Below are 26,922 nucleotides of genomic sequence, written 5' to 3'. Positions count from 1 at the left end.
AAGACGTATGAGGAGTGACTGGAAGCCCTGAATATGTATACCCTAGAGGAAAGAAGGGACAGGGAAGATATGATTCAGATGTTCAACTACTTCAAGGGTGTTAACGTAGAACAAAAACTATTCCAAAGAAAGGAAAATGGTAAAACCAGAGGGCATAATTTGAGGATGAAGGGTGGTAGATTCAAGAGTAATGTTAGGAAATTCTTTACGGAGAGGGTGGTTGATGCGTGGAATGCGCTCCCGAGGGAGGTGGTGGAGAGAAAAATGGTGACAGAGTTCAAACAAGAGTGGGATGAACACATAGGATTTCTAATCAGAAAGTAATGGGTATACATTGAAGGAACTAAGGTCAGTACTGGGCAGGCTTGTATGGCCTGTGTCCTGTATATGGACATTCAGTTGAGGACGGGCTGGGGAGGGTTTCGATGGCTGGGATGGTTAAGATGGGCTGGAGTGAGCTTTGATGGAGACTTCCAGTAGATGGAACCTAAGCATACTACTGGGCAGGGCTCTGGGTGCATGTATGGTTGGGCAGACTGGCTGGACCACTCGGGTCTTTATCTGCCGTCATTTACTATGTTACTATGTATTTTTTTTTTTCTTGCTGGGTCAGCCCAGTAGTCCATCGTACCCAGCTGTCCGCTCCCCCAGCAACCCTTAGGTCAAAGACCAGTGCCCTAACTGAATCTAGTCTTACCTGCTTACGTTCTGGTTCAGCAGGAACTTGTCTAACTTTGTCTTGAATCCCTGGAGGGTGTTTTCCCCTATAACAGCCTCCGGAAGATCGTTCCAGTTTTCCACCACCCTCTGGGTGAACAAGAACTTCCTTACGTTTGTACGGAATCTATCCCCTTTTAACTTTAGAGAGTGCTCTCTCGTTCTCCCTACCTTGGGGAGGGTGAACAACCTGTCTTTATCTACTAAGTCTATTCCCTTCATTATCTTGAATGTTTTGATCATGTCCCTTCTCAGTCTCCTAGTATGTGTAAAATTAGGATAAATCCAGTGTAAATCATAACATGTTAACTGTATATCATGAATGTTTAGCCTGTAACCGCTCTGAGCTCTTTGGGGAAAACAGGATAGAAAATGAATTATCTATATAAATAAATAAATAACCCAACATTCAGTAATATGTTTTCACATTACAGTCATTAATATTGCAACACAAATATGATGAACTGAATGTAGAGAATTCATCATCAACCCACATTACTGTACCATAAAACCAAGTGGTTGTTATCCATGGATACCAGGATACAACTCTTCACAATGCCCTATTTAAAGGAATGGCTCAAAAGGAAATTAGATGTCTGCAGATCATCCAGAATGCTTCAATTAAACTTATTATGAAAGCAAAGAAATTTGATCATGTAACTCTTTTACTTAACAAAGCACATTGGCTTCCAGTCGCACGTCATATATTGTATAAATTAAGCTTGCTCACCTTTAAATCTCTTATATTTAAAACCCCAGCTTTTATTTATAAAGCCTTGATACCTTATACTTCATCCAGATTACTGAGGTCATAATGCCGCTTTATAGAGCATTCAGACCGCACTTGGAATACTGTATCCAACACTGGTCTCCCTACCTAAAGAAGGATATAACACTGCTGGAGAGGGTGCAGAGGCGAGCCACGAAGTCAGTAAAAGGTATGGAGAATTTGAGCTACAAAGAATGCCTCGGAAAACTGGGATTGTTCACCCTCGAGAAGAGAAGACTGCGAGGGGATATGATAGAGACTTTTAAAATACTAAAAGAATTCGACAAAATAGAGCAAGCAACATTCGTTATTCACGCTGTGAAATGTGTCTCGGACAAGAGGACTGAGGGGCAGCAGGCCCAGGACAAATGTCAGGAAGTTCCGCTTCACACAGCGAGTGGTGGACGCTTGGAATGCTCTCCCGGAGGAGGTTGTGACGGAGACCACCATTCTAGGATTCAAGGGCAAGTTGGATGCACACCTTCTTGCAAATCACATTGAGAGATATGGGTAAACAAGGTCTTCATCAGGGAACACCTAGCTTAGCCTCCGCGTGCACAGGTCACCGGACTAGATGGACCTAAGGTCTGATCCGGTGAAGGCATTTCTTAAGTTCTTATTCCCTCTCTCAAAATTATTAACACACGGCGGCAATCTGTCTTTTCCATCGCAGCTCCTCAAACACAGAATTCACTTCTAATTTATTTAAGAGAGGAAAAGAATTTGGAAAAATTTAAGAGCAAGCTTAAGAGCTTTCTTTTTAAAGATAAATTCAATAACTAAATGAATTGCTTATGGCTCTCTTTTTTATCTTTATAGTTTTTGAGAGTTTTTTTCCTTCCCTTTCCTATTGTTTTTAACCTTAATTGTTTTTCCTCATATTAATCAGATTAGCAGATACTCAGGCTTATTGCCTGCTGGTGAAAGATCCCACTACGGCTTTGGGGATCGAAATTTTAGAATTTTTGAATAAACATCTGGATGAAGGAACTATTACAGCAAAGGAATATAAGTTTCTGTTCGAGAGACATCCGAGGATCCCGAAGTTCTCTTTTGTCCCTAAGGTGCACAAAACCTTAAATAAACCCCCGGGACGTCCCATTGTCAATACCCGTTTTTCCATTTTGGAACCCCTTTCCAAGACAGTGGATTTTTTCCTTAGGGAAGAAGTTCCGAAGATTAGATCTTATATTAGGGACTCTTCCCACTTTTTAAAGGATTTGTTAAATTTGAAAATTGATATGTCGGATAAGTGGTTGGTAACTTTAGACATAGTGTCGCTGTACACTCGGATACCGCAGGACGAGGCTCTTTGTACCATTCGTCAGACACTCCAAGCCATGACCCCCCACCGTATGTCCACTGATTTTCTTACACAACTGGCTGACTGGGTGATAAAGAGAAATTATTTCCAATACCAGCAAAAGTTTTTTCAACAAACCCAGAGAGTAGCAATGGGAGCCACTTTGGCCCCCTCGGTTGCGGCCCTATTTATGGCAAAATTTGAGGAGAATTGGGTATACACCTCCATATGGTACCCCAAGATATTATTTTGGGTCCGATTTCTAGATGATATTTTTTTCATTTGGGACAATACGAGATAGGAATTAGAAGTTTTTTTTATCAATATTTAAATTCTATTGATACCAACATCCAATTCACCATGATATGTCATCAAACCAGTATTGATTTTTTGGATATTTCTATACAGATGTACGAGGGTTCGATTTCCACATCACTTTATAGAAAGCCGGTGACAAAGAACACTATATTACATTATAGTAGCTTCCATCCATATAAATTAAAATACAACTTGCCTATTGGGCAATTCTTGCGGATTCGCAGGATTTGCTCTTCGATTATTCAGTATAAACATGAAGCTAAAAAATTGGGGGACAGGTTACGGATGAGGGGTTACCCTGACAGTTCAATTAGACAGGCATATATAAGAGCGAGGTACGCACAGAGGGATCTTCTTTTGTTACAACCGAGAGACACTCCCCAGGGAGAGTATAACCAACTTACCTGTGTTCTGCCTTTTTCCAGGGCTACCTCAACCCTGGTAGGTATTTTAAAGAAATACTGGTATATACTTCAGGGCCATAAATCTTTGGAAAATTTCCCCTTAGTTGCCTATTCTCGGGGGAGATCATTGGGTCAACGCTGTAGTTTTCAAAGGTATGGGAAGAGGCAGCCAATGATGGGGGGTCGCCACGGCAGTTGTGGTAGGTGCCAGTGGTGCCCTCTCACCATTCAGGGTGACAGTTGGCAGGTCCCGGGGAGAGATCTGGTTTTAAGATCTAGAACGAATACAGATTGTAATTCTCAGGGGGTGGTCTATGTAATAATTTGCCCCTGCGATCTGGTGTACATCGGCCGTACTAATCGTAAGATCAAGTTACGCCTTAACGAGCACAAGTCTCGTATCATAAACAGAGTAGCCCAGGCTCCTTTAGTTGAGCACTGGGCAAAACAAAACCATTCCGTGGAGGATTTGAAATGGCGGATTATCTATAAGAGTAGTGGGATTGGGGGTGAGGGGGATGTGAGACAGTTAAATGAAGAGGAGCAGAGGTATATTTTTAAGGTACATACAGTAGAACCTAGAGGGTTAAATAACATGATCAAATGGAGTTCTGTGTCATGAACTCCTTAACAGTTCGGCCAATAAGCTGCAGGTGGGCGTGAACTTTGAAGAGAGAGGGAAGTATTTAAATCTAGTTCCGAGGACGCCGGCGCCATCTTATGCTCTTTGAAGTTTTGGAGTCGGATGACGGCGACGCCCTCGGTGAGGCACTCTTTGATAAATTTAGGTTTTAATGTTATAATCTGTGATAGGATGGAGACTATACGCAACTGTACGTTTATGACTCCGTTTTTTTACATATTTTTCTAGGGAGACCCTTGAAAAAGCACAATTGGTGTGCGAAACATGTCGGGTCTGACTCCCCAGGGTTGGCTGAGATAAGTACCATTTTAAGTTGGTTTATCAGCAACAAACACAGTATAACTATAATATATTTATGAGATAAGTAGTAAAACTATAGAAAAAACATAGAAAAAACAAATAAAAAGTATTGAGTTAATAACAAATGTGAAGTGACAGCCAATGATGAAGCACCACACTATGCTTCCTGCGATTTGAGCGTCTTTTTTGCGGTGGAGCGGTGGGGCTGAGGCGTCCTTTTCAATATCATACAATTATCATTAATATCATTGAATCCAGACCATTCAGTTGAATACTGATTCTATTGACCAATCTAGGACAAGCAGTGGCTTCCCCCATGTCTTTCTCAATAACAGACTATGGACTTTTCCTCCAGGAACTTGTCTAAAACTTTTTTTAAAACCAGCTATGCCATTCGCTCTTACCACAACCTCTGGTAATGCGTTCCAGAGCTTAACTATTCTCTGAGAGAAAATAAATTCCTCCTATTGGTTTTAAAAAGTATTTCCCTGTAACTTCATCGAGTGTCCCCTAGTCTTTGCAATTTTAGACGGAGTGAAAAATCAATCCACTTGTACCCGTTCTACTCCACTCAGGATTTTGTAGACTTCAATCATATCTCACCTCACATTCCTCAACCCTCGTTTAAAAAGGGTGCAGATTTGGAACAAGAAAAAACCTCGAATTGCTCTCGCCAAGCTGAAAGCCTCTAAGATTAACGCTGGTCTTAACTTTCCGGATTTCTATCATTATTATATTGCTTCACTAGCTAAATATGGAGCTTACTGGGTTACTGACTCCTATCCCCAAGATCCTCCTGCTTGGTTTGAAATGGATCTCCTGCTTACTAACGGTGTCAGTACCCAGACATTTGAGAAGGTACTCTTTGTTGGGTTCAACGCAGCATGCTCTTCATCTTTTAGATACATTAGCTGAGATCTCAGTTAATGTTAGCCCACTCATGTCTCTTTGGAATAATCCCAAAATCCAAAACCATGGCAAATCCCTCTCATGGAAACGGTGGCAGCAGGCAGGTATATGGTTTGCCCATCAATTGTCTACTCTTACTGCGTCAGTTCCTTTTGATATACTTTGCTCCACATACCTGCTGCCTTCTTCTGTTTATTCACAGTGGCTCTCACTCATTGGAGTGCTGTCTTCTGTGCATATACATTTTGACTTCATGACTTCCAAAAATACTATCCGCCATTGGTCTTTATTGACTCTATTAAAAGGCAAGGCTATATCTTTTTTCTATAATATTTTGAGAGATCATTCCTTCACTTTTTCACCTCAATCTATGAAACACTGGGATATTATACTCACCACTCCGCTTTCTGACATTGATTGGGAACTCTTTTGGTCTTCAACAAACCGCCCGCTTTTATCTTCTAGAGTTTCACAATCAATGTTCTTTATTATGTGGAATGCAGTATGGACCCCATTTCGCATGTGGAAAGCCAACTTAAAGCAAGACTCTGTTTGCTGGAACTGTTTGAAAGAGGAGGGAACTCTTGATCATATGTTTTTTCATTGTACTTTGGTCCGCTCCTTTTGGACTCAAATTTGGAACACCATACAATCTATCACTAACCGCTCGGAAGAGATCTCTATGGACATTATAATCCTTCGCTCTCAACATCCCTGTTTCGCACAATCAAACTGTCCTCCTAAGCTCATCAATACCATGTTTGTGACTGCTCTCATGCACATTCTGAAAAATTGGAAATCATCTTCGCTACTAGACTATACTTTTTGGTGGAACTCTCTGTGTATGTATCATAGATTTGAATCCTATGCATATGAGAATAAAATTACACTCCGAACCTCCATGAATTTGAAGAGCAAAAAATCACCCTGGTCATTCCTGGATTCCTATGTACGCTCTGCTTCGTAGACACTCCTGTCTTCCCTTCCTTTTCTTCTCTTTTCTTCTTTCTTTCCTTTCTCTTTTAATTTCTATTTCTGTTCTCCCTCATCTTTTTCTCATATAGTCTTCACAAGCAGTTCCAATACTTGGAGCTTTTCTTACTGCTATGGTCCTCTACAGTTAAATATATATTTGCAGATTCTTTATACACAAAGCTTTATTTTGTTTTTATGTATTTGAAATGCTCCCTGTATTTTTCAAAATACTCAATAAAAATTATTGAACTAAAAAAAAAAAAAAAAAAAAAGGGTGCAGATGTAGCCTTAATTACCTTCTTCTCTTTTGCTATGACGAAAATTTCTCTTAAAAAACCCTGCCACTCTGAACTCTTAGCCCTCAAATTTGATTTAAAAAAAAACATTGTTACTTTTGGTAACAAGGCACTGGTTTAAGTCAATTTATAATTGATCTCACTTGATGTTATCATCTATGCATGCATTAATCCATTGCTTTTATCTTTTATGAACATACGATCTCGCATCAAGAAACACCTGTGGTAGTCCCACATATGTATTTTTAGTTGCATGATTTTTAATTTTAGTTTGTTTTGTATTTATATTTATTATGATTTAATATTTTAAGTATTTATTTATACTTATGGTTTCTATTTTCATTTTATGTAATTATTAATGTAGTTGCTACCCATGACACAGCCTGTGGACAGAATGTGGCCAAGTCCGGTGTTTGGTTCAATAAACCACCCTTCTCTCCATTATTTGTTCATCTGTTTTGTGTTTACTGCTCAGTCACTAGAGTATGCCGGATGGGAAAGAAATACTTTGGGAAAAAGCTGGCTGTTTTCCCTGATTCACCCAAATGATGACAGCTAACTGGTTTTAAGAAAGGTTTGAACAAGTTCATGGAAGAAAAGTCCATAGTCTGTTATTGAGAAAGACACGGGGGAAGCCACTGCTTGCCCTGGATTAGTAGCATGGAATGTTGCTACTCTCTGGGTTTTGGCTGGGTAGGGACCTGGATTGGCCACCGTGAAAATGGGCTACTAGGCTTGATAGACCATTGGTCTGACCCAGTAAAGCTATTCTTATGTTTTTATGTCAATGAGTTATGTGTTCCGTGTTCATTTCCTTACCTGCCCTTGGTCACTTGCAAAAGGAATTTCCAGTATGAAGGTCGCAGATTCTGAACTTCCATCACAGCCTGAAATCAGAACGCCAGACATAAACTCGATGTCAAAAACTAGATGATATTTTTGTCAAACCGATTTGATACGTCATTCCCATTTAACATTATAAGCAGAATGAGGAAACAGAACTGTGATCTTCTCTGATACATCAACAGTTACTACAGAAAAAACAACGAAGGTGACTGATGGTGTTCAATCTCGTTTATTAAATCTCAAGACTCGGCACGATCGTGTTTCGGCCCCAACTGGGCCTGCCTCAGGAGTCTGAATGTGTGACAAGATTATATATATATATATATATATATATATATATATATATATATATATATATATGTACTCATTCTTCAACGGATAAACTGTGTTTCCATATACAGTATATACTGAATCTTTGAAGATAACAGACAGCAACAAATAATACTTCTCTGTAGCTGCCTAAAGTGTACGCCTGCATTTTCTGTGCATCAACATTCAAGAATCTGATTATTAGATGGAGATCGCCACTCCTTAGACTAAATGTAGTTCAAATAGGTTTACGCAGAAATTAGTTTTGATCTATATTTTATAAATAATACTTACTGCCTGGAAACAGATTGCGGTGGAGACAGCATAGATTATGCTGTCTGCATGAGGGAAATAGGGAAATTTTCCTGCTTCAATACCTTTAAAATACATAGTCTATGAAAAAAAATGAAAACATAAATCTTTCTAGAAACATCCTCACAACAAAAAAATGTGCACATTTCATATAGTACTAAATTCAAACCACACCCCACTGCTATCTCCAACAACCACATGTTAAAAAGTGTCAAAAAGTGCTCAGGACCATTTTCTGGTAAAAAGATCACAAGCGGGGTAAAACCTCCGAAAGCTGTGCCTTTTACTTTCAATCACTGCACTTGAATATCACCTTTTCGTGGCAATAATAGTCCCTAATTTAACATTCATATCTGTTTGTATCACTTATTTAATAACACATACCCCCCTCTTCTACGAAACCGCGCTAGCGGTTTTTAGCGCAGAGAGCCGCACTGCTCCCGACGCTCATAGGAACTCATAGTGGCTCCCTGCACTAAAAACCGCTAGCGCGGTTTCATAGTAGAGGGGGTTAACTCAGATAAGTTTCCAAATCCTCAAGGTTCTGACGCGTTTCGCCAGACCGGCTTCTTCAGAGAACCCACTTAACTTCAAGCATTTCAACAGCAAAGTGATCTTGTCTCCTTTATAAATTCACAAGATCACTTTGGGTTTTACCCCGCTTGTGATCTTTTTTACCAGAAAATGGTCCTGAGCACTTTTTGACACTTATTTTTTTAAATTTGGTAGTTTTTTTTTGTTTTGTTTTTTAGATAGCAGTAGTGTGTGGTTTGGATTTAGCACTACAGGTAGCACATTTCCACCAATGCATTTAAAATTGTTTAGTCTCAAGTTTTGTATTATTGGGGATCCCACACTTCATATAGCACATATTAAGATAAACTTACTGCACATTAGCCTGTAAATCAATAGTGAATTACATCCCCACAAAAGAATTCACACCTCCAGAACTGTTCATCAGTGTCCAATGTCTCAATAGACAGAGTAGACTACTGCAACTAGAACTCTGTGCCAATCATAGAACGTGGTATTTTTGAGCAGTCTTGTTCTATTTTAGGCTCACCAATCAATACAGCTTTAAGAGGGATTCCTCTAAACTTGCTGTAATGCATGGTTTCAGAGGGGATACTCCTTTGTTTAAAGGGGGCAACTCAGCTGGCCCAGTGCCCTGAAATTAGCGAAGGGGAACAGGAAACTCGATCAGCATACATATGATAGTGGTACTAACTATTATCCTAAACCTGTCCCGTCAGGTTTTCAGGATGTCCACAATGAATTTACATGAAATCGAAGGTTTGCAAATCTATCTCATGCTTATTCATTGTGGATATCCTGAAAACCTGACTGGCTGGCATTTCCCCAGTATAAGTTTGGGGAAAAAATAGCCAAGGAGGTGAAAAACTTCAAGCCGTTCTTTCGATATATTAAGGCGAAACGACCCGCGAAGGAAGCGGTGGGACCGTTGGATGACCATGGAATAAAGCAGTGGTTCTTAACCTTGTTGGAGGTACTGAACCCCAACAGTTTCATATGCGTGTTCACCGAACCCTTCTTTATTGGAAAAATAAAATATGATTTTTACAAATTCAAAACATACAGTGAGGGAAAAAATAATATCAATTTTGAAAACAAAAAAAGTTCTCCTATATTTCGAATAATAATAACATAATAATGAAATTTACTGCAAATCAGTGTGACTTCTGCTGTTGATTGATAGATCAAGAAACCGAGTACACGATCAGTCTTGATCAAAATCACTGAATAACTGATAGATGATTGAATGTGACCGAAGCGCTATATGAGTCGGAGTTCTGTTTTGACCTCCGCCGAACCCACGAGACTGACTCACCGAACCCCTGGGGTTCGGTCGAACCCAGGTTAAGAACCACTGGAATAAAGGGAGTGCTAAAGGAGGCAAAGCCATCGCCAACAAACTGAACACATTTTTTTGCACCTGTATTTATCGAAGAGGATATACACAACATACCGGAACCCATCAGGCTATATGCTGGAAACGAAGATGTGAAACTGACAGGGTCAACGGTCAGTCTAGAAGAGGTTTGCAGGCAGATTGATAGGCTTAAGAGCGATAAATCCCCGGGACCAGATGGCATCCTTCCGAGGGTCATCAAGGAACTGAAAGGGACTATAGCTGAACTGCTTCAATTAATAGCCAATCTGTTGATCAAATCGGGAAAGATTCCGGAAGACTGGAAGATGGTGAATGTTATGCTGATCTTCAAAAAAGGTTCGAGGGGAGATCCAGGAAACTACAAACCAGTGAGTCTGACCTCGGTACCGGGAAAGATGGTAGAGGCGCTGATAAAGGACCGTATCATTGATCACCTTGACTGACACGATCTGATGAGGACCAGCCAGCATGGCTTCAGCAAAGGCAGATACTGTTTGTTGAACTTGCTGCACTTCTTTGAGGGAGTAAACAGGCAGATAGACAAGGGTGACCCGGTCAACATTGTATATCTGGATTTTCAGAAGGCGTTCGACAAGGTTCCGCATGAATGACTACTTCAGAAAATTGCGAGCCATGGAATCGAGGGTGAAATACTCATGTGGATTAAAAACTGGCTGGAGGATAGGAAACAGAGAGTGGGGGTAAATGGACAATATTCGGACTGGAAGAGCGTCACCAGTGGGGTGCCGCAGGGCTCGGTGCTTGGACCCGTGCTCTTCAACATCTTTATAAATGATCTGGACATTGGTATGATGAATGAGGTGATTAAATTTGTGGACGATACGAAGTTATTCAGAGTAGTGAAAACAAAGGAGGATTGCGAAGACCTGCAACGTGACATAATCAAGCTCGAGAAATGGGCAGCGACATGGCAAATGAGGTTCAACATGGATAAGTGTAAAGTGATGCATGTCGGTAACAAAAATCTCATACACGAATACAGGATGTCTGGGACGATTCTTGGAGAGACCTCTCAGGAAAGAGACTTGGTAGTTCTGATCGACAAGTTGATGAAGCTGTCCGCGCAATGCGTGGCGGCGATGAAAAGGGCGAACAGAATGCTAGGAATGATTAAGAAGGGGATCACAAACAGATCAGAAAAGGTTATTATGCTGCTGTACTGGGCCATGGTGTGGCCTCACCTGGAGTACTGCGTCTAGCACCTGTTGCCGTACATGAAGAAGGACACGGTACTACTCGAAAGGGTTCAAACTGAGAATGTAATGTAATGTAATTTATTTCTTATATACCGCTACATCCGTTAGGTTCTAAGCGGTTTACAGAAAATATACATTAAGATTAGAAATAAGAAAGGTACTTGAAAAATTCCCTTACTGTCCCGAAGGCTCACAATCTAACTAAAGTACCTGGAGGGTAATAGAGAAGTGAAAAGTAGAGTTAGAGGAAAAATAAAAATAAAATAAACATTTTAACAAGACAGCATTGATCTAAATACTTTGGAAGGTAGAAGAGAGGAGAGAAAGGAATAGAAGCAGAAGGGGGAGCCGTTGAACAGTAGAATTCTGGAGAAATTTAAATGATAGAAATAGAACAAAACAAAGACAAAGAGCAACTAAAATGGTCAAGGGGCTGGAGGAGCTGCCGTATAGTGAAAGATTGGAGAAACTGGGCCTCTTCTCCTTTGAAAAGAGGAGACTGAGAGGGGACATGATCGAAACTTTCAAAATTCTGAAGGGAATAGACTTAGTAGATAAAGACAGGTTGTTCACCCTCTCCAAGGTAGGGAGAACGAGAGGGCACTCTCTAAAGTTAAAAGGGGGGACAAACGTAAGGAAGTTCTTCTTCACCCAGAGAGTGGTAGAAAATTGGAACGATCTTTCATAGTCTGTTATAGGGGAAAACATCCTCCAGGGATTCAAGACAAAGTTGGACAAGTTCCTGCTAAACCGGAACGTACGCAGGTGAGGCTGGACTCATTTAGAGCATTGGTCTTTGACCAAAGGGCTGCCGTGTGAGCGGACTGCTGGGCACGATGGACCACTGGTCTGACCCAGCAGCGGCAATTCTTATGTTCTTATGTAATGTTGCAATAGAAGAGAAAAATGGGTAGATTAAGATTAGATGGGCCTTAAGACAATGAAATGCCACAGATTGTAAGTCTGCCAGGACAGATAGGGAAAATGCTCAAATAAGTACCTGATTACTATTCAATGTACTGTAAACTGCTTTGCTGCCTCAGGGCCCTGAGGTTGTGGGATTGATCCCAGCGCTGCTCCTTGTGACCCTGGGCAAGTCACTTAGGGGGAGATTCACTAAGCTTACCAATCATGGCCCAACCACTTTGTGACCCCGACCCAATTCACTAACCTTCCTCCCGATCCGAATCCGATCCACACATGCAAATGAGAACTGGCATGCAAAGTAGGAAGGCAGGGATTCACTAAAGAGAAGAAGGAACACCAATTGGGCTGGCCAATCAAAAAAGAAGCGACTGCTGAGGACCAGTCGCTCATGTCCTTTCCGACTGTCCTGCTCTCTGCCGCTCCGACGCTCCTGCTCTCTGCCGCCCTTGTCCCTGCAGTGCGAACCCATGGTTTTAGCCCGCGTGTTAAAAGCGTGTTCTGTTCCATCTGGCTAAATTACAAGTAGATTATGCATGTCACAAGGGAAACAGCAACTGCCCTGTACAGAAAAGGAACCCAAATATTACAGAGCTACCTCACCCTCCTCCAGTAGCATGGTCCATTGGAGCAGAGACAAGGAGGAGACAGAAAGCATGGTGGAGAAAGCTAGAGCAGTAGGGCCTTGTGTTAGATGCTATTAACCTCCCCCCCCCCCCCACTTTGTTTTGACTTCGCTTGTGCGGTCTGTGCATGCGTCTGGGTCACTCTGCAGCGATCCATGTGGTTGGTGTGGGGCGTGTCTCTGATCAACTTAATTTGCATGAGGGCGCGTAGTGAATCAGTCGCCCGGCCAGACTCGCTCAAGGTGAGCTAGTGAATCTAGCCCTTAATCCTCCGGTGCCCCAGGCACAAAATATGTAACCACAAAAAGGTGGTATGCAAGTCCCATCCCACTCCCCTTTGGGTGAATCTCTTCATGGACAGGCGGATAATAAATCCCAATAAATAAATATATAGTTACTGCTGTGCCGTTTCTATAACTAGTGGCCACAGTGACGGAGAAAGGAAGAGAGTTCAACAATGCAGCGCATCTCATGCGGAGTTCAACACAATTGTACTTTTGGATTGATTAGCTTTTCCGCGTATCTTCCACCCTAGGACTAGCAGGGACCCCTGAGGAAGACTCTCTCGTCAAAACACGGACCGTGTTGGGTCCAATGCTCCCAGCGGACTAGGTCCTTAAGGTTTTTATGTGGATCACTATGTTGATTTTTTAATCTTGAATAAAGTCCATTTCAGGAACATCGTCTCTCCACAGTGTTTCTTTGGTTTCTCTTGGACTTTTTTTCTCTGTGGATCTTCCAGGGTCAATTTCTTTGGTTTTGTTGCAAGGAAGAGAGTTACCTGACTTGGTGGCTTGTACCTGCATGCAAGTCACAATGACATAAGGATCTCTGGCACTATGGTATCATGCAGAAAGGCGCCTTATCTCCTAGTATTTCTTCTCTTTTTCCCTTCTGCCGGGTAGCCATTCTTTCATCAAACCACTTATTTTAGCAATATCAATTCTGCCAGTGTACCTTTTCTTTGCTTCATTTCACAAATCCCCTATGTCTCTTCCCTAAAGCAATGCAGCACCCTGGATTTACACGTGAGAAGTTTCTACGTTTGGACTTAAGTTTCCTTCTGGAAAGCTCTCTGATCTCTGAGTCATGGCTCCCAATAGAGCAGAGGATTATAGTTAAGATCTTATATATGTATTTCTTTCCTCAAAGTATTGATCAAGAGAATCTCTGCAAACCTGTGTATTTACCAACCAGTGCCCTGAGTTCAGCTAATAAGACTCTATTAGAAATTCCTTCATTCCGTGCTATAAAACCAGAAAAATGTCATTCTTCTATTTTTTAGTCCTGACAAACTTGGCATGGAAAAGTTTAACACTGCTGCCACTAGAAACAGAACAATAATCCAATTACTAACACGGGCCTCAGACAAAAGCAGCACAACAACGTTACTGCAAACTCAATAGGTCATAAAAGACTCAACGGTTTGTAAATCATAAGCTCCTCTTGCCAGAGGAGGAAGGCGCAGTAAAAAACAACAACTCCATAGACGAAACGTCAATTGAGGAAAACCTGTGCTGCCTCTGAATGTTAGGGGCTTACATTCTTAAAATGTTTGCTAAAATCTCCTTACCTTTGTTTTTCTGGTTTTTGTCAGTTTGCCATAGTGCCCATTCTTAGCCTATAAGCCACCCAGACAACTTGATTGATAGGCGGGGCAGAAAGTTTTAAGTAAACTTGAAACTTGATCTCATATTTAGAAGCAAGATTAAAAGGACTTTGTGGAGTAGTGGGTAATGAGGAAAGATCGTTCAAAGATCTCTCGTCACATTGGGCAACAGACATAACTGTATCATTTCTTATTGATCCTCTCACATTTCCACAATTGTCCTATTATACAATATCTTCACAACAGATCTACACTTTGGAAATGCTAGAGTCTTGTTAAGTCACCTTACCTCCACTAGTTTGGAAGCGAGGTACATGGAGATCGTTGTACTTTTGTAAAACATCATAGATATGCCTGCTAGTGAACCTGTCATAATTAAAACAGAATAAAATAACAGTACTGCCTGATTTCTAAACAGATTTTCTAGTTATTAATTCATGCATCATGGTATAAATACTCACATATTCAGATGTCACAATATTAACAATTTCTTGCAGGGAGCCTTTCTAATATCTTTTCTAGTAGATAGGTGTGCCATTCTGGACAGTAGGGCATTTTCCCCATGCTTGCGAGCAGTGAAGAAGGAATCCATTCCAGGTTTTCAACTCCTCCTCCTCCAGAGGGCTCTGCAACCCTTTACAGTTTGTTCCAAAGCAGGCGACAGCCCTATATAAGAAGGAGAGGTATGGGTGGACTCCCCGAGCTACAGATCTGCTCTGCTCTGAAAGTATAACAAGCATGTTAAACATCTGAATTGAACAATCAAAACATCGAAATAACTATACCAATCAGAAACATTTATGGAGTTCAAACATTCCCCCAATGTGTTATAGCAATAGATCATTCTTCATACCTTTGATGTTTGATAGACATCAAAATCTCAATTTGACTTGAACTTCCTGATTGAGACAGTAGGCAGGTGCAGTAAATAACTGACGGGGCAGGGTTCCAGAATGACACACCTATCTACTAGAAAAGATATTAGAAAGGCAAGAACCTAATTTCTTTTTCTGATGCAATCAGTGAGTCATTCTGGACAGTAGGGATGTACAAAAGCAGCCCCAGAAATTTAGGGTGAGGCCTCTGCACCTGCTGGTACCACTGAGGACCCAAAGATGGTATGCTCCTGTGCTGCTATGTCCACTCTGTAGAACTTTGAGAATGCATGCAGCATGGACCAGGTCGCTGCCCTACAAATCTCCCCAGGCAAAAATCACATGAGCTTCCGCCCACGAAGAAGCCACCAAGTTTCTTGTGGATTGTGCTTTCAGGGAAACCAGTGATTGTTTGACACAGGCAATATATGCTGGCATGTAGCTGGACTGGTGAACATAAATAGATGGTCTGACAGTCGGAACTCATTGGTGACCTCTAGATAACGTAGAAGGTCTCTCCTCACATCCAGCTTTCTCGGAATCCGGTCCTTTTTCTTTGACCCTATGGTCTAATGTAATCTAATCTAATCCTTAGGTTTGTATACCGCATCATCTCCACGTTCGTAGAGCTCGACGCGGTTTAGGTCTGAAATGCTGGTAATCTTACCTCTTGATTGACATGAAACACCAAAAACACCTTCGTCAAAAAAGACAGGACTGTGCACAAGGAAATTCCTGCCTCTATTAACTTGAGGAAAAAGCTCCCTGCATGCCAGGGCCTGCAGCTCCAAGACTCATCTCACTGATGTAATGGCCATGAGGAAAACTGTCTTGATGTAAGATCGAACAAGGACGCCTTCTGAATAGGCCGATACGGAGTCTGACTGAGGCCATGAAAAACCACGTTAAGATTCCATGATGGAAACGATTGTTTTACCGGTTGTCTGAGCTTTAGTGTTCCCTTTAAAAATCTGGCTATGTCTGGATGAGAAGCCAGGCGATCTTTGCTTCCACAGGTTCTGAAACATGAATGGCCTGCCACTTGGACCCTAAGTGATGCCCCTGTGAGGCCTCTGTCGAGACCTGCTTGAAGGAAAGCTAGCACCACCATGATCAGAGCAGTAAATGGCTTCACCTTCTTTTTTGTGCAGGTTGAAACGTTGTGCAGCCTTTCCGTAAGCAGAGACCATTTCGGCCCTAAGGAGAGTAACAATGAATACCTCTGAGTATCCTTTGCATTCTAATGCTGCACACTCAAGAGCAATGCTGTAAGACCAAAGCAATCTGGATCTTCTATGATCACTGGACCCTAAGACAGAAGATTGTGCTGTATCTGCAGTCTGAGACCCTTTCCCTTTGAAGACACATTAGGTCTGCGTACCATAGCCTATGTGGCCAACCTGCTGCTATGAAGACCATTCTTTCTGGGTGGTCAGCTATTCTGTGAAGAATAAGCCCTATCATGGGCCATGGAGGAAACATGTAGAAGAGCAGGCTCTTTGGCCACAGCAGGACTACGGCATCCAGGCCTTTGCTTTATGGCTTGGATATTCGACTGAAGAAGTGGTCCACTTTCTTGTACCTCGCTGTAGTCCTCAGATCAAAAAGTTGGCCGACACCATCGACAATCGATGGACTGAAACACTGTTGCAAAAATGCTGCTGCAGATAATATCCATTCTCCCAGGTCTAAGGTCTGTCTGCTGAGAAAATCGGCCAGGACATTGTCCATTCCCACTACATGCACTGTGGAGATCGCCTGTAAGTGTAGTTCTGCCCACCAAAACAATAAGTGGGCTTCCAGGCTCAGCTGTGCACTCTTAGTGCCTCCTTGGTGACTGACATATGCCACTGCTGTAGCATTGGCCAGAGAAGACTCTGACCACCTGTCCTTCCAGACTCTTCTCCGGTTTCTGTAACACCATTTGAATGTCCTGAAGCTCCAGTCTGTTGATGGACCACTTTCTCTGGGAGGCTGACCGCTGCCCCTGAACTGGGCATCCTTCGCAATGGCTTCCCCAGCTGAACAGGCTGGCATCAGTTATTTAACAAAATCCAGCATTATCTTGTTTGCTTTTGTTTCGGCTCATGAGCTTCCTGCTGACTATCTGACTTCTAATATATAATGTTCCCTCCTCTTCTGTTGTCGTGGTACAGATAAGAGGAGGCTCAGAAACTCCAGAATGCCAGTGAAGTAATTGGGTGAGTGTAGTTCCCTTAGTGTTGATGGATGATGGATCCCATAAAGTTATTCTAAGGGGCATATGGGAATCTCACCAAATCATACTGCGATGGGATTCCAGAAACCACAGAAAAGTCATTTGAAGGGAGTTCATTTGTGGGGACCACAGAGACAATAGTGAATTCTGGGGAGAGCATGTATGAGTTTTCGCCCAAGCAACTATATCTATAATGGCTGCCATGAGCCTAATACTTGGAGGCAGTACAGTTATTATGGGGAGCTGGCTTGGCCAACACATCTGTTATCTGAGCACAGAGCTTCTGTCTACGTGCATCTGGAAGATAAACCCAGCCTTCCGCCATGTTGAAGAATTCTCACAGGTATTGGGATGGAACCATTTAGCTCTTTCAAAAATTCACTATCCAACTCAGACTCTGCAAAACCTGGACCACTTGAGCCACATCATCCAAACCCTTTCCGAACAACATCTGTCCTTTGAAAGGTAGCTTTGGAGGTGGAATCTTCCACTCATTGCCTGATCCAGAGCATTCAATGGGCTGAAATCGAATCCGAGACTTTGCTCATGACTCTAATGATGTTGTAGACAGCATCGACCACATAAACTACCTCTGCTAGCATCAGCTGGGGCAAAGGCTTGCCCTCTGCCAGGGCGAGCCCACAAATCTTGGTATGACAAGCACGTGCCACAAAAGAGGTTGCTGCAGCTGCTTTGATCCCTATGATCAAAGCTTCAAACTGCCTTTTTAGGATCACATTCACTCTGCAATCCTGCGTATCCTTTACTACTACATCTCCCTCACTCGACAGTAATGTGCGCTTTATTACCTGAACTACCATGAAATCTACCTTAGGCTGCATGAACATCTGTTGCCACTTCTGTGCCATAGGATACAGCCTAGACATTATTTTGGCTACCTTTAAAGTGCCCTCAGAAGCATCCCAGTGCTCCGTGACTAAAATACTCATATCAGGGTGCCATGGAAAAGACATGGGCTGCGCTCTCACTCCGCTCAAAATAGAACACCGAGTGGAAGAGGCCTGCTGGGAGTCTAACTGTAACTCCCGCAGGGAGTCAGTAATGAGCTCTAACAGCATCAAAGGCTTGAACAGCTGACGTACTGTGGGATCTTCCCCTTGGTCAAGGACCACCACTGTTTCCTGCGTACTTGTTCCTGTTTGCAACCCCATATCGCCCAGGAGGGAAGACTTACTCTGTTACATCAAGGGCATACAGACTGATCTCTTGGCTTCCAAGTCCATGTCAGAAAGCTCCACAGGATCCTGGTCAGCCTCTGCTGATGACACTCATGCACCCTGGGAGCCCAAGCCCCCTTGAGTGACCTCTGTATCGCTGCCAGATCTCATATGATGATCCCTGCTATCCAAATAAATTCTCCACATCAAATTAAATTCAGGAGAAAAGGCTTTACTAGGCACTACTAAGTCCCGTTTAAGTACGCCACTATTCTGGGGCTCTGGGAGGGAATTTCTCCTGGTAGATAGGCCCCCCAAAAGTTTCTCAACCCTAGAGACCAAAAGGGAGGTAATTATGGGGAGGAAATAGGGGTAAAAGAGCCTTAGGGCTCCATCCCTGCCAGTTTTGAAGCAAAAAAAAAAAAAAAAAAAGATGATTTGAAGGATCTGGAGAACTTTGAAAAAACAAACTCCAGGAAATCTAAGATGGCTGTCACAGCAGAGTTTTGGCATGAAAAGACAGCTCAAAAATGACTTAAGGTAAACAACCCAGAAAACAGGATTTTAGAGGCAGGGAACCCTTTGGATGTGGCAGAAACCTTTTAAAACAGGTTTATCAGACTCCCCCCCCCCCCCACATTTTGCCTATAGGTTGTAATAGATCCTGCCAATCCAAAGGGGAGATCCTGCCAATCCAACCTGATCAGCTTCTTTGACTGGGTAACGGGGAAGCTGGATATTGGGGAGTCCCTGGACATCGTGTACCTGGACTTTAGCAAAGCATTCAATAGCGTACCACACCGCAGGTTACTGAGCAAGATGAGTTCTATAGGATTAGGTGACACATTGACGAAATGGGTTGGGAGCTGGCTTGGAGGTAGGCTCCAAAGGGTGGTGGTGAACGGCACCCCCTCCGAAATGACGGAGGTGATTAGTGGAGTACCACAGGGCTCAGTCTTGGGCCCAATCCTATTCAACATCTTTATAAGAGACTTGGCAGAAGGGCTTCGAGGTAAAATAACATTATTCGCCGATGACGCCAAACTGAGTAATGTAGTGGGCAAATGCACAACAGACGAAGATTCAGTGCCCGACAACATGATGCACGACCTACTCCTACTGGAGCGATGGTCTAGGACATGGCAACTCAACTTCAATGCCAAAAAATGCAAAGTTATGCACCTGGGCAGCCAGAATCCATGCAAGTCTTATACCCTTAATGGCGAGATCCTAGCAAAAACGGTAGCAGAATGAGACTTGGGGGTAATCGTCAGTGAGGACATGAAGTCTGCCAATCAAGTGGAGCAGGCTTCGTCCAAGGCAAGACAAATCATGGGCTGCATACGAAGGGGTTTCGTCAGTCGTAAGGCGGAAGTCATTATGCCATTGTATAGATCCATGGTGAGGCCCCACCTGGAATACTGTGTGCAATTCTGGAGGCCACATTATCGCAAGGATGTGCTGAGACTGGAGTCGGTGCAAAGAATGGCCACCCGGATGGTCTCGGGACTCAAGGATCTACCATACAAAAAACGGCTTGACAAATTACAGCTATACTCGCTCGAGGAGCGCAGAGAGAGGGGGGACATGATCGAGACGTTCAAGTATCTTACGGGCCGCATCGAGGCGGAGGAAGATATCTTCTTTTTCAAGGGTCCCACGACAACAAGAGGGCATCCGTTGAAAATCAGGGGCGGGAAACTACGAGGTGACACCAGGAAATTCTTTTTCACTGAAAGAGTGGTTGATCGCTGGAATAGTCTTCCACTACAGGTGATTGAGGCCAGCAGCGTGCCTGATTTTAAGGGCACAAGGGATCTATTCACAGGGCAAAGGTAGGGGAGGGACATTAAGGTGGGCAGACTAGATGGGCCGTGGGCCCTTATCTGCCGTCTATTTCTATGTTTCTATGTATTCACTGTGACATGTGTGCTGAAGGTGCTGCAGCTTGCCTCAGTTTTGAGAAGTAACTGGATATGGGAGAAGAATCCCTGCCTCAATCAGCCAGTTCTCCAAACGCTGAGATTTTCAGGTTGCCTGACTGATCCTCTACCCCTGCAGAACCATGCATGCGAAGGGGGGGAGGGGAGGCAAAATCACAGTCAGTACTCTGAAGAGTCCCACTAAGCCCCCTGAGGATGCCTAACAGTCTGCACTACAGCTTCTGTGATTCAGTAGGTGAGCTAAGCTACTCGGGATAAGGACCTAAAACCACAAAGTTTTCTGCAGACTGGTCAAACAGGTCTCCAAGAGATTAACCTAATGGCTGCAGACCCAAGTCTGCCTCTTCTCCATGCAGGCAGAACTTTCCCCTGCACTGGGGAGCTCTGGTGAACCAATAGCCACAAAAAACGAGAAACATACTGAAAATAATAAAGAAATATACAGAGCAAGTCAGAAAGACACCTTCCAGCTCGCATTCAGAAAGAAAAACTGAAGATGACAGCAGAGCCCTCTGGAGAAGGAGGAGGAATTGAAAAACTGGAATGGATTATTTCTGCATGACTCGCAAACATGGGGAGAATACCCTACTGACCAGACTAACATAGAAACATGACAGCAGATAAAGGCCAAATGGCCCATATAGTCTGACACAGCTATTACATTAGACTTATTTTTATGGGTTATCATTAGTTCATGTTGATCCATTTTAGCACTGCCTTCAGTTTTATACATTCTGCCAATTTACAATTCAACTCCTATTTTTTTCTTCTCATTGCACCAAATAAAAATGATCAGGTCAATATTGAGCCCACAGCAGTCAGAATTTTAGTAAGCCATGGGCTGAATCAGGCCTGGATATTCAGTGCCTGACCTCGTGCAGGTACCAACACTGGATATCTGGGTGTTTGGTGATGCCTGTAAGTTATCCAGGTTTCACTGATATTGAGTGTCTATTCGAATAATTAACTGAGCACAGTTATATAACATTTTGGTCAAAATTCTATATATGGTGCCAAAAACTTGGCACCGATAAAATTTCATGCTATACATGACACACAAAATTGCATACCGTTTATAGAACAGTGTTTGGCATCAGGATCCGTGCCCTGGTGCAAATTCTCATTATTAGAACTAACTGGTTCATTACTTGATTGAATTGCATGTGAAAATTGGACATATTCCTAAATTTCCGCAAGCAATTTTGAGTGCCATATAGAGAATTAGGCTGTTTATGTGTTGCTTCATCCTTGGTTAGTTATCTAGATACCAGCACTGGATAACCTGCAGTATCCATATAAGTTCCAGGTCCATCCTGAATCACCCCAGCGCTAACTGGAGAGTGACACAGTGATCAAAGCAGATAGCATCACTCTCCGATTAATCCAAGGATAAACCCAGACAACTTCTCCTGCCTGGTTAAACAACACTGAATATCTACCTTTTTTTTTTTTTTTTTCAATTGGCCAACATTTTGATAAGAATGAAAAAATTATTGATTTAAATTAACTTTTACCTGTAAAGCAAAGTTACTTCTTGTAGCAGGTGTCCAACACAGCAGATATATATTCTCACATGTGGGTAACCTCATTCACAGAGCCCGGTGCGTTCACTGTCACTTTAAAACTTTAAAGCAGTGCCCCCATCATACATGCATGGATGCCTTTCTGCCCAACGCTCGAGCGTGGGACCAGCAGTCCAGTAGAAAAACTAAGAAGCCAACTCTAGGGGAGGTGGGATGGATGTGAGAATATACGCCTGCTGACCTTGGAAAACACCTGCTACAGATACATAAATTTGCTTTTTTTCTGAGAGCAAGCAGGCATAATATTCTCACATGTGGGACTTTAGCTGCCAGGCTCAGCATGCAAAATTCATGTTGGTAATTAACTAAAATATGAGCCTGGCAGAAAAAAAGGGCCAGAGGGCAGACCTGGCATTCAAGAATTTAAAAGATTTTGCAGAACTGCTTGACCGAACAGGCTATCCTGTCTGGAATTTTGCTCCAAACAGTAGTGAGCGGCAGGGGCAGCAGAACGTCTGTTGGTTTGTGGGTTCCCAAGCTCCGCCCGAGACCCCCCCATAATAACAGTACTAGTTGTACTGCCATTTCTTCCATTCATTCTTCACATTTACATGTAATATAACCTTATTAACAATATATAATGGTAACCACAAAATTAAATTACAGAAAGCACACTGAAAGATCTGTATTCCTTAATGCCATGTTTTGAAAGGAGTTTTTCCCCTCTCTCTCTCTCACTAAAAGCAACTACTACAACAAGGCTAATCAACCCCATTTTATCTCTATTTAAAACGTAATAAAAATCAAACACCCAGATCATCACATAAAAAACCTCTCCTTTCTCAGCCCCCAATGACTGCTGCTAAGGGACTATAAATTTATCTGGGACACAACCCCCTCCATGATGCTTTCCTCTAAAGTCCACCCCATGCTTTCCAGCATCTCTCCCCAATACTCTCTTCTACAGCCCCCCCCCCCCCCCAGGTTCTCCAGCCCCCTCCCTGATATTCTTCTCTACAGCCCCCCCATTCCATATGTTCTTTAGCCCACTCCCCGATGCTCTCCCAAGAAGCCATAGTGCAACACTGGAAAAAGATAAAAAGTGAGGAACGTTCCCCTATATTGTGCAAAATATAAAGGCAGCAGAAGTAAATTTCAAAAGCTAAAAAAATATAATCATTACACTATAGGTTAACAAATAGGAATAAAACAAAATGTGGGTAATATACCATTTTATTGGACTAAATATATTTTTCAACCATTAGAGGCCAGTCAGAACAGTATAAAGCAGTTATGGTACCCTGTTCTGACATGAGGAAGGAGGGTTTAGTCTTCAAACATTAATCAAAAATATTATTAAAATTAGTCCAATAAAAAGATTATCACTTTATTTCCATTTTCATTATTTAATAACATTTATTAACACGGCTACCACACTACTTTATTGCAAATCAGAAAAAAATTAACCAAACCTAATTAAATACAAAATTGAGGTAAAAATGAAGAAAACAAGGAAAAATAAACAAAGGAAGGTACCAAAAAGGCATAAAATGTTTGATGCATTGAGAAGACATTTAAAAGACAACATAACATAAGAATAGCCCTACAGGGTCAGACCAATGGTCCATCCTGTTTCCACAGTGGCCAATACAGGTCACGAATACATGACAGAAACTCAAATAGTAGTAATGTTCCATGCTACCGATACCAGGGTAAGCAGTGGCTCCCACCATGTCTGTCTCAAGAGTAGATTATGGACTTTTCATCCAGGAACTTGTCCAAACATTTTTTAAATTCAGATTCTCTGATGAGTTACAGAGCTTAACTATTTGTATAGTGAAAAAAAATCTTTCCTTCTATTTGTTTTGAAAATAATTCCATGTAACTTCATTGACCTCAATCATAACCCCCCTCAGCCTTAAAACACATGCAGATTGTGAAAAATTGCAGGCAGACCATAGGAAATTGGAAGACTGGGCATCCAAGTGGCAGCTGAAATTTAATGTGGACAAATGCAAAGTGATGCACATTGGGAAGAATAACCCAAATCACAGTTACCGGATGCTAGGGTCCACCTTGGGGTTAGTGGCCAAAAAAAGGATCTAGGTGTCATTGTAGATAATACGTTGTAACCTTCCGCCCATGTGTGGCAGCAGCCAAAAAAGCAAACAAGATGCTAGGAATTATTTAAAAAGGGATGGTTAACATGACTAAGAATGTTATAATGCCTCTGTATCGCTCCATGGTATGACCTCACCTGGAGTATTGTGTTCAATTCTGGTCTCCTTATCTCAAGAAAGATATAGCGGCACTAGAAGACGGTTAAAAAAAAGAGCGAGCAAGATGATAAAGGGGATGGAACTCCTCTCATATGAGGAAAGACTAAAAAGGTTAGGGCTCTTCATCTTGGAAAAAAGATGGCTGAGGGGAAATATGATTGAAGTCTACAAAATCCTGAGTGGAGTAGAACGGGTACAAGTGGATCGATTTTTCATTCTGTCAAAAATTACAAAGACTATGGGACACTCGATGAAGTTACAGAGAAATACTTTTAAAACCAATAGGAGAAAATATTTTTTCACTCAGAGAATAGTTAAGCTCTGGAATGCATTACCAGAGGTTGTGGTAAGAGTAGATAGCGTAGTTGGTTTTAAGAAAGGTTTGGACAATTTCCTGGAAGAAAAGTTCATAGTCTGTTATTGAGAAAGACAGGGGGCAAACTACTGCTTGCCCTGGATAAGTAGCATGGAATATTATTACTCCTTGGGTTTTGGCCAGGTACTAGTGACCTGGATTGGCCACCGTGAGAATGGGCCACCGGGCTTGATGGACCGTTGGTCAGACCCAGTAAGGCTACTCTTATGTTCTTATGATGGCAGATAAAGGTCAAATGGCCCATCCAGTCTCTCTATATCTCCTCCTCTCCTTGAGATCCCTTATGCCTGTCCCACGCTTTCTTAAATTCAGACAGTCTTTGTATTCACTACCTCTACTGGGAGACTATTCCACGCTTTACCACCCTTAGATTACTTCTGAGCCTACCACCTCTTAACTTCATCCCATGCCCTCTCACTTTGGAGTTTTCTTTCAGTTGAAAGAGACTCACCTCATGCGTGTTTATGCCATGTAGGTATTTAATCGTCTCTATTTTATCTCCCCTCTCCCTCCAAAGTATATACACTTCTTCCTCCATATTCGCGGGGGATGCGGGCAGACCATAGGCACGAATACGGAAAAACTGCAAATAACTTTTTAAATGTTACTTGCGGTTTTTAGAAAAAGCCTTCCGTTTTTATTATTGGAACCACGAATAACCTTTCTACAGCGATTTCTGAGGAGGTAAGCCAGCAGCAATTTCAGGGCAGTCAACCAGCGATTTCTGGGCAGGCATGCTGGGAAGAAGCCTTTCTCTCTATGGATGCTGGGAAGCAGCGTTTTTCTCAGTGCACACTGGGAAGCATGGATACAGTGAATTTGTGGGAAAAAGCATGGTAGCAGCGATTTTCAGAGTGAATGGTAAGCGATACACTTTTTTATCGGTACAGTAAAAGGAAAAAGAACTTTAATGATGACATAATTCTGGGGGGGCGGAATCAGGTTCCGAAAAATCGTGAATAAGCGAATCCGCAGATACGGAAACCGCGGATATGGAGGGAGAAGTGTACAGTATATTACGATCTTTGAGTGTCCCTGTATACCTTATGATGTAGACCATAGAGCATTTTATTAGCCTTCCACTAGACCGACTCCATCCTGTTTATATCTTTATGAAGGTGCAGTCTCCAGAATTGTGTACAGTATTCTAAATGGGGTCTCATCAGGGTCTTATACAGTACTAAAGGTGAGGTTGCACCATGGAGTGATGCTGAGGCATTATATTCTTGGCCTTATTTACCATTCCTTTTCTAATAATTCCTATCATCCCGTTTGTTTGGGGATTTTTTTGGTCACCTCCACACATTCAGCAGATTGCAGTGTACTATCTACAATAACACCTAGATTTTCTTTCTTGGGTGCTAACTCCTAAAGTGGACCCTACCATCTGATAACAATGATTTGGATTATTTTTCCCAATGTGCATCATTTTGCATTTGTCCACATTAAATTTCATCTGCCATTTGGATGCCCAGTCTCTGCTCAGTGTAAAATGATAGAATGCTGATTCCACATCCAAGCATCGTATGGGAAGGCACCTGTGCGTGTGCGATGGGGGGCACTGCCTCAAAGATATGGCAGTGTCCACACAAGGCCCTGTGGATGACGTCATCATCATGTGAAAATATTATGTCCGCATGTCCTTGAAGAATAATTATTACATTGTGCATTTTAACTATTCATTAACAAAATGGTAAGGAATAATTTCAAAATAGAAAGGCATCTCATTGCTGGAATGCTATTTGAGTCTACAATCTTTTTTGTTGCTACCTTAGCAGCCTTTTCAATAAAGCTTAACATGCACTAAATAGCCCATAGGATTCTTAGCAGTTAGCGTGCACTAATTCTGTTAGCTCATCCTAAGCTTTAGTAAAAGGGCCTCTTAGTTAACAAAACAAATCTGTGAAAGAAAAATTCCAGTTAGTTGCAAATTCTGAATAAAGAAGGATTAGGTTCTTACCTTGATAATCCTCTTTCCTGGAGAACAACATACGATTCCTTATGGATGGTTAAGAACCTCAACTCACAAGTTGCTTGCAGAAGACATTCAATCAACTTTTCTCTCTGCCCACTTGTCTCTCTGGGCAGTGCCTCCTCTCCTCAGTCCATACCAAAGCAAGTGATAACTCCTAGGAGATCAA

The 26,922-nt window shown here is 42.2% G+C and overlaps 1 protein-coding gene across 2 annotated transcripts in view; it reads right to left on the bottom strand.

Annotated features, from left to right (window-relative positions):
* Positions 1–26,922, bottom strand: part of TMEM135 (transmembrane protein 135) — a 342,691-nt gene that overhangs the window by 7,543 nt on the left and 308,226 nt on the right. The window contains exons 12-14 of one of the 2 annotated variants that reach the window (XM_033948491.1): positions 14,679–14,755; positions 8,084–8,182; positions 7,454–7,521 (exon numbers count right to left, since the gene is read on the bottom strand). In XM_033948491.1, the coding sequence (XP_033804382.1) occupies positions 7,454–7,521; positions 8,084–8,182; positions 14,679–14,755 (244 nt within the window). The remainder of the gene's footprint in view (positions 1–7,453; positions 7,522–8,083; positions 8,183–14,678; positions 14,756–26,922) is intronic. The other variant, XM_033948492.1, reaches the window with a different exon arrangement.

The sequence above is a fragment of the Geotrypetes seraphini genome, chromosome 6, assembly GCF_902459505.1.
Source record: "Geotrypetes seraphini chromosome 6, aGeoSer1.1, whole genome shotgun sequence".
NCBI classification, from domain to species: Eukaryota; Metazoa; Chordata; class Amphibia; order Gymnophiona; family Dermophiidae; genus Geotrypetes; species Geotrypetes seraphini.
This window is presented reverse-complemented; position numbering and strand designations above follow the sequence as displayed.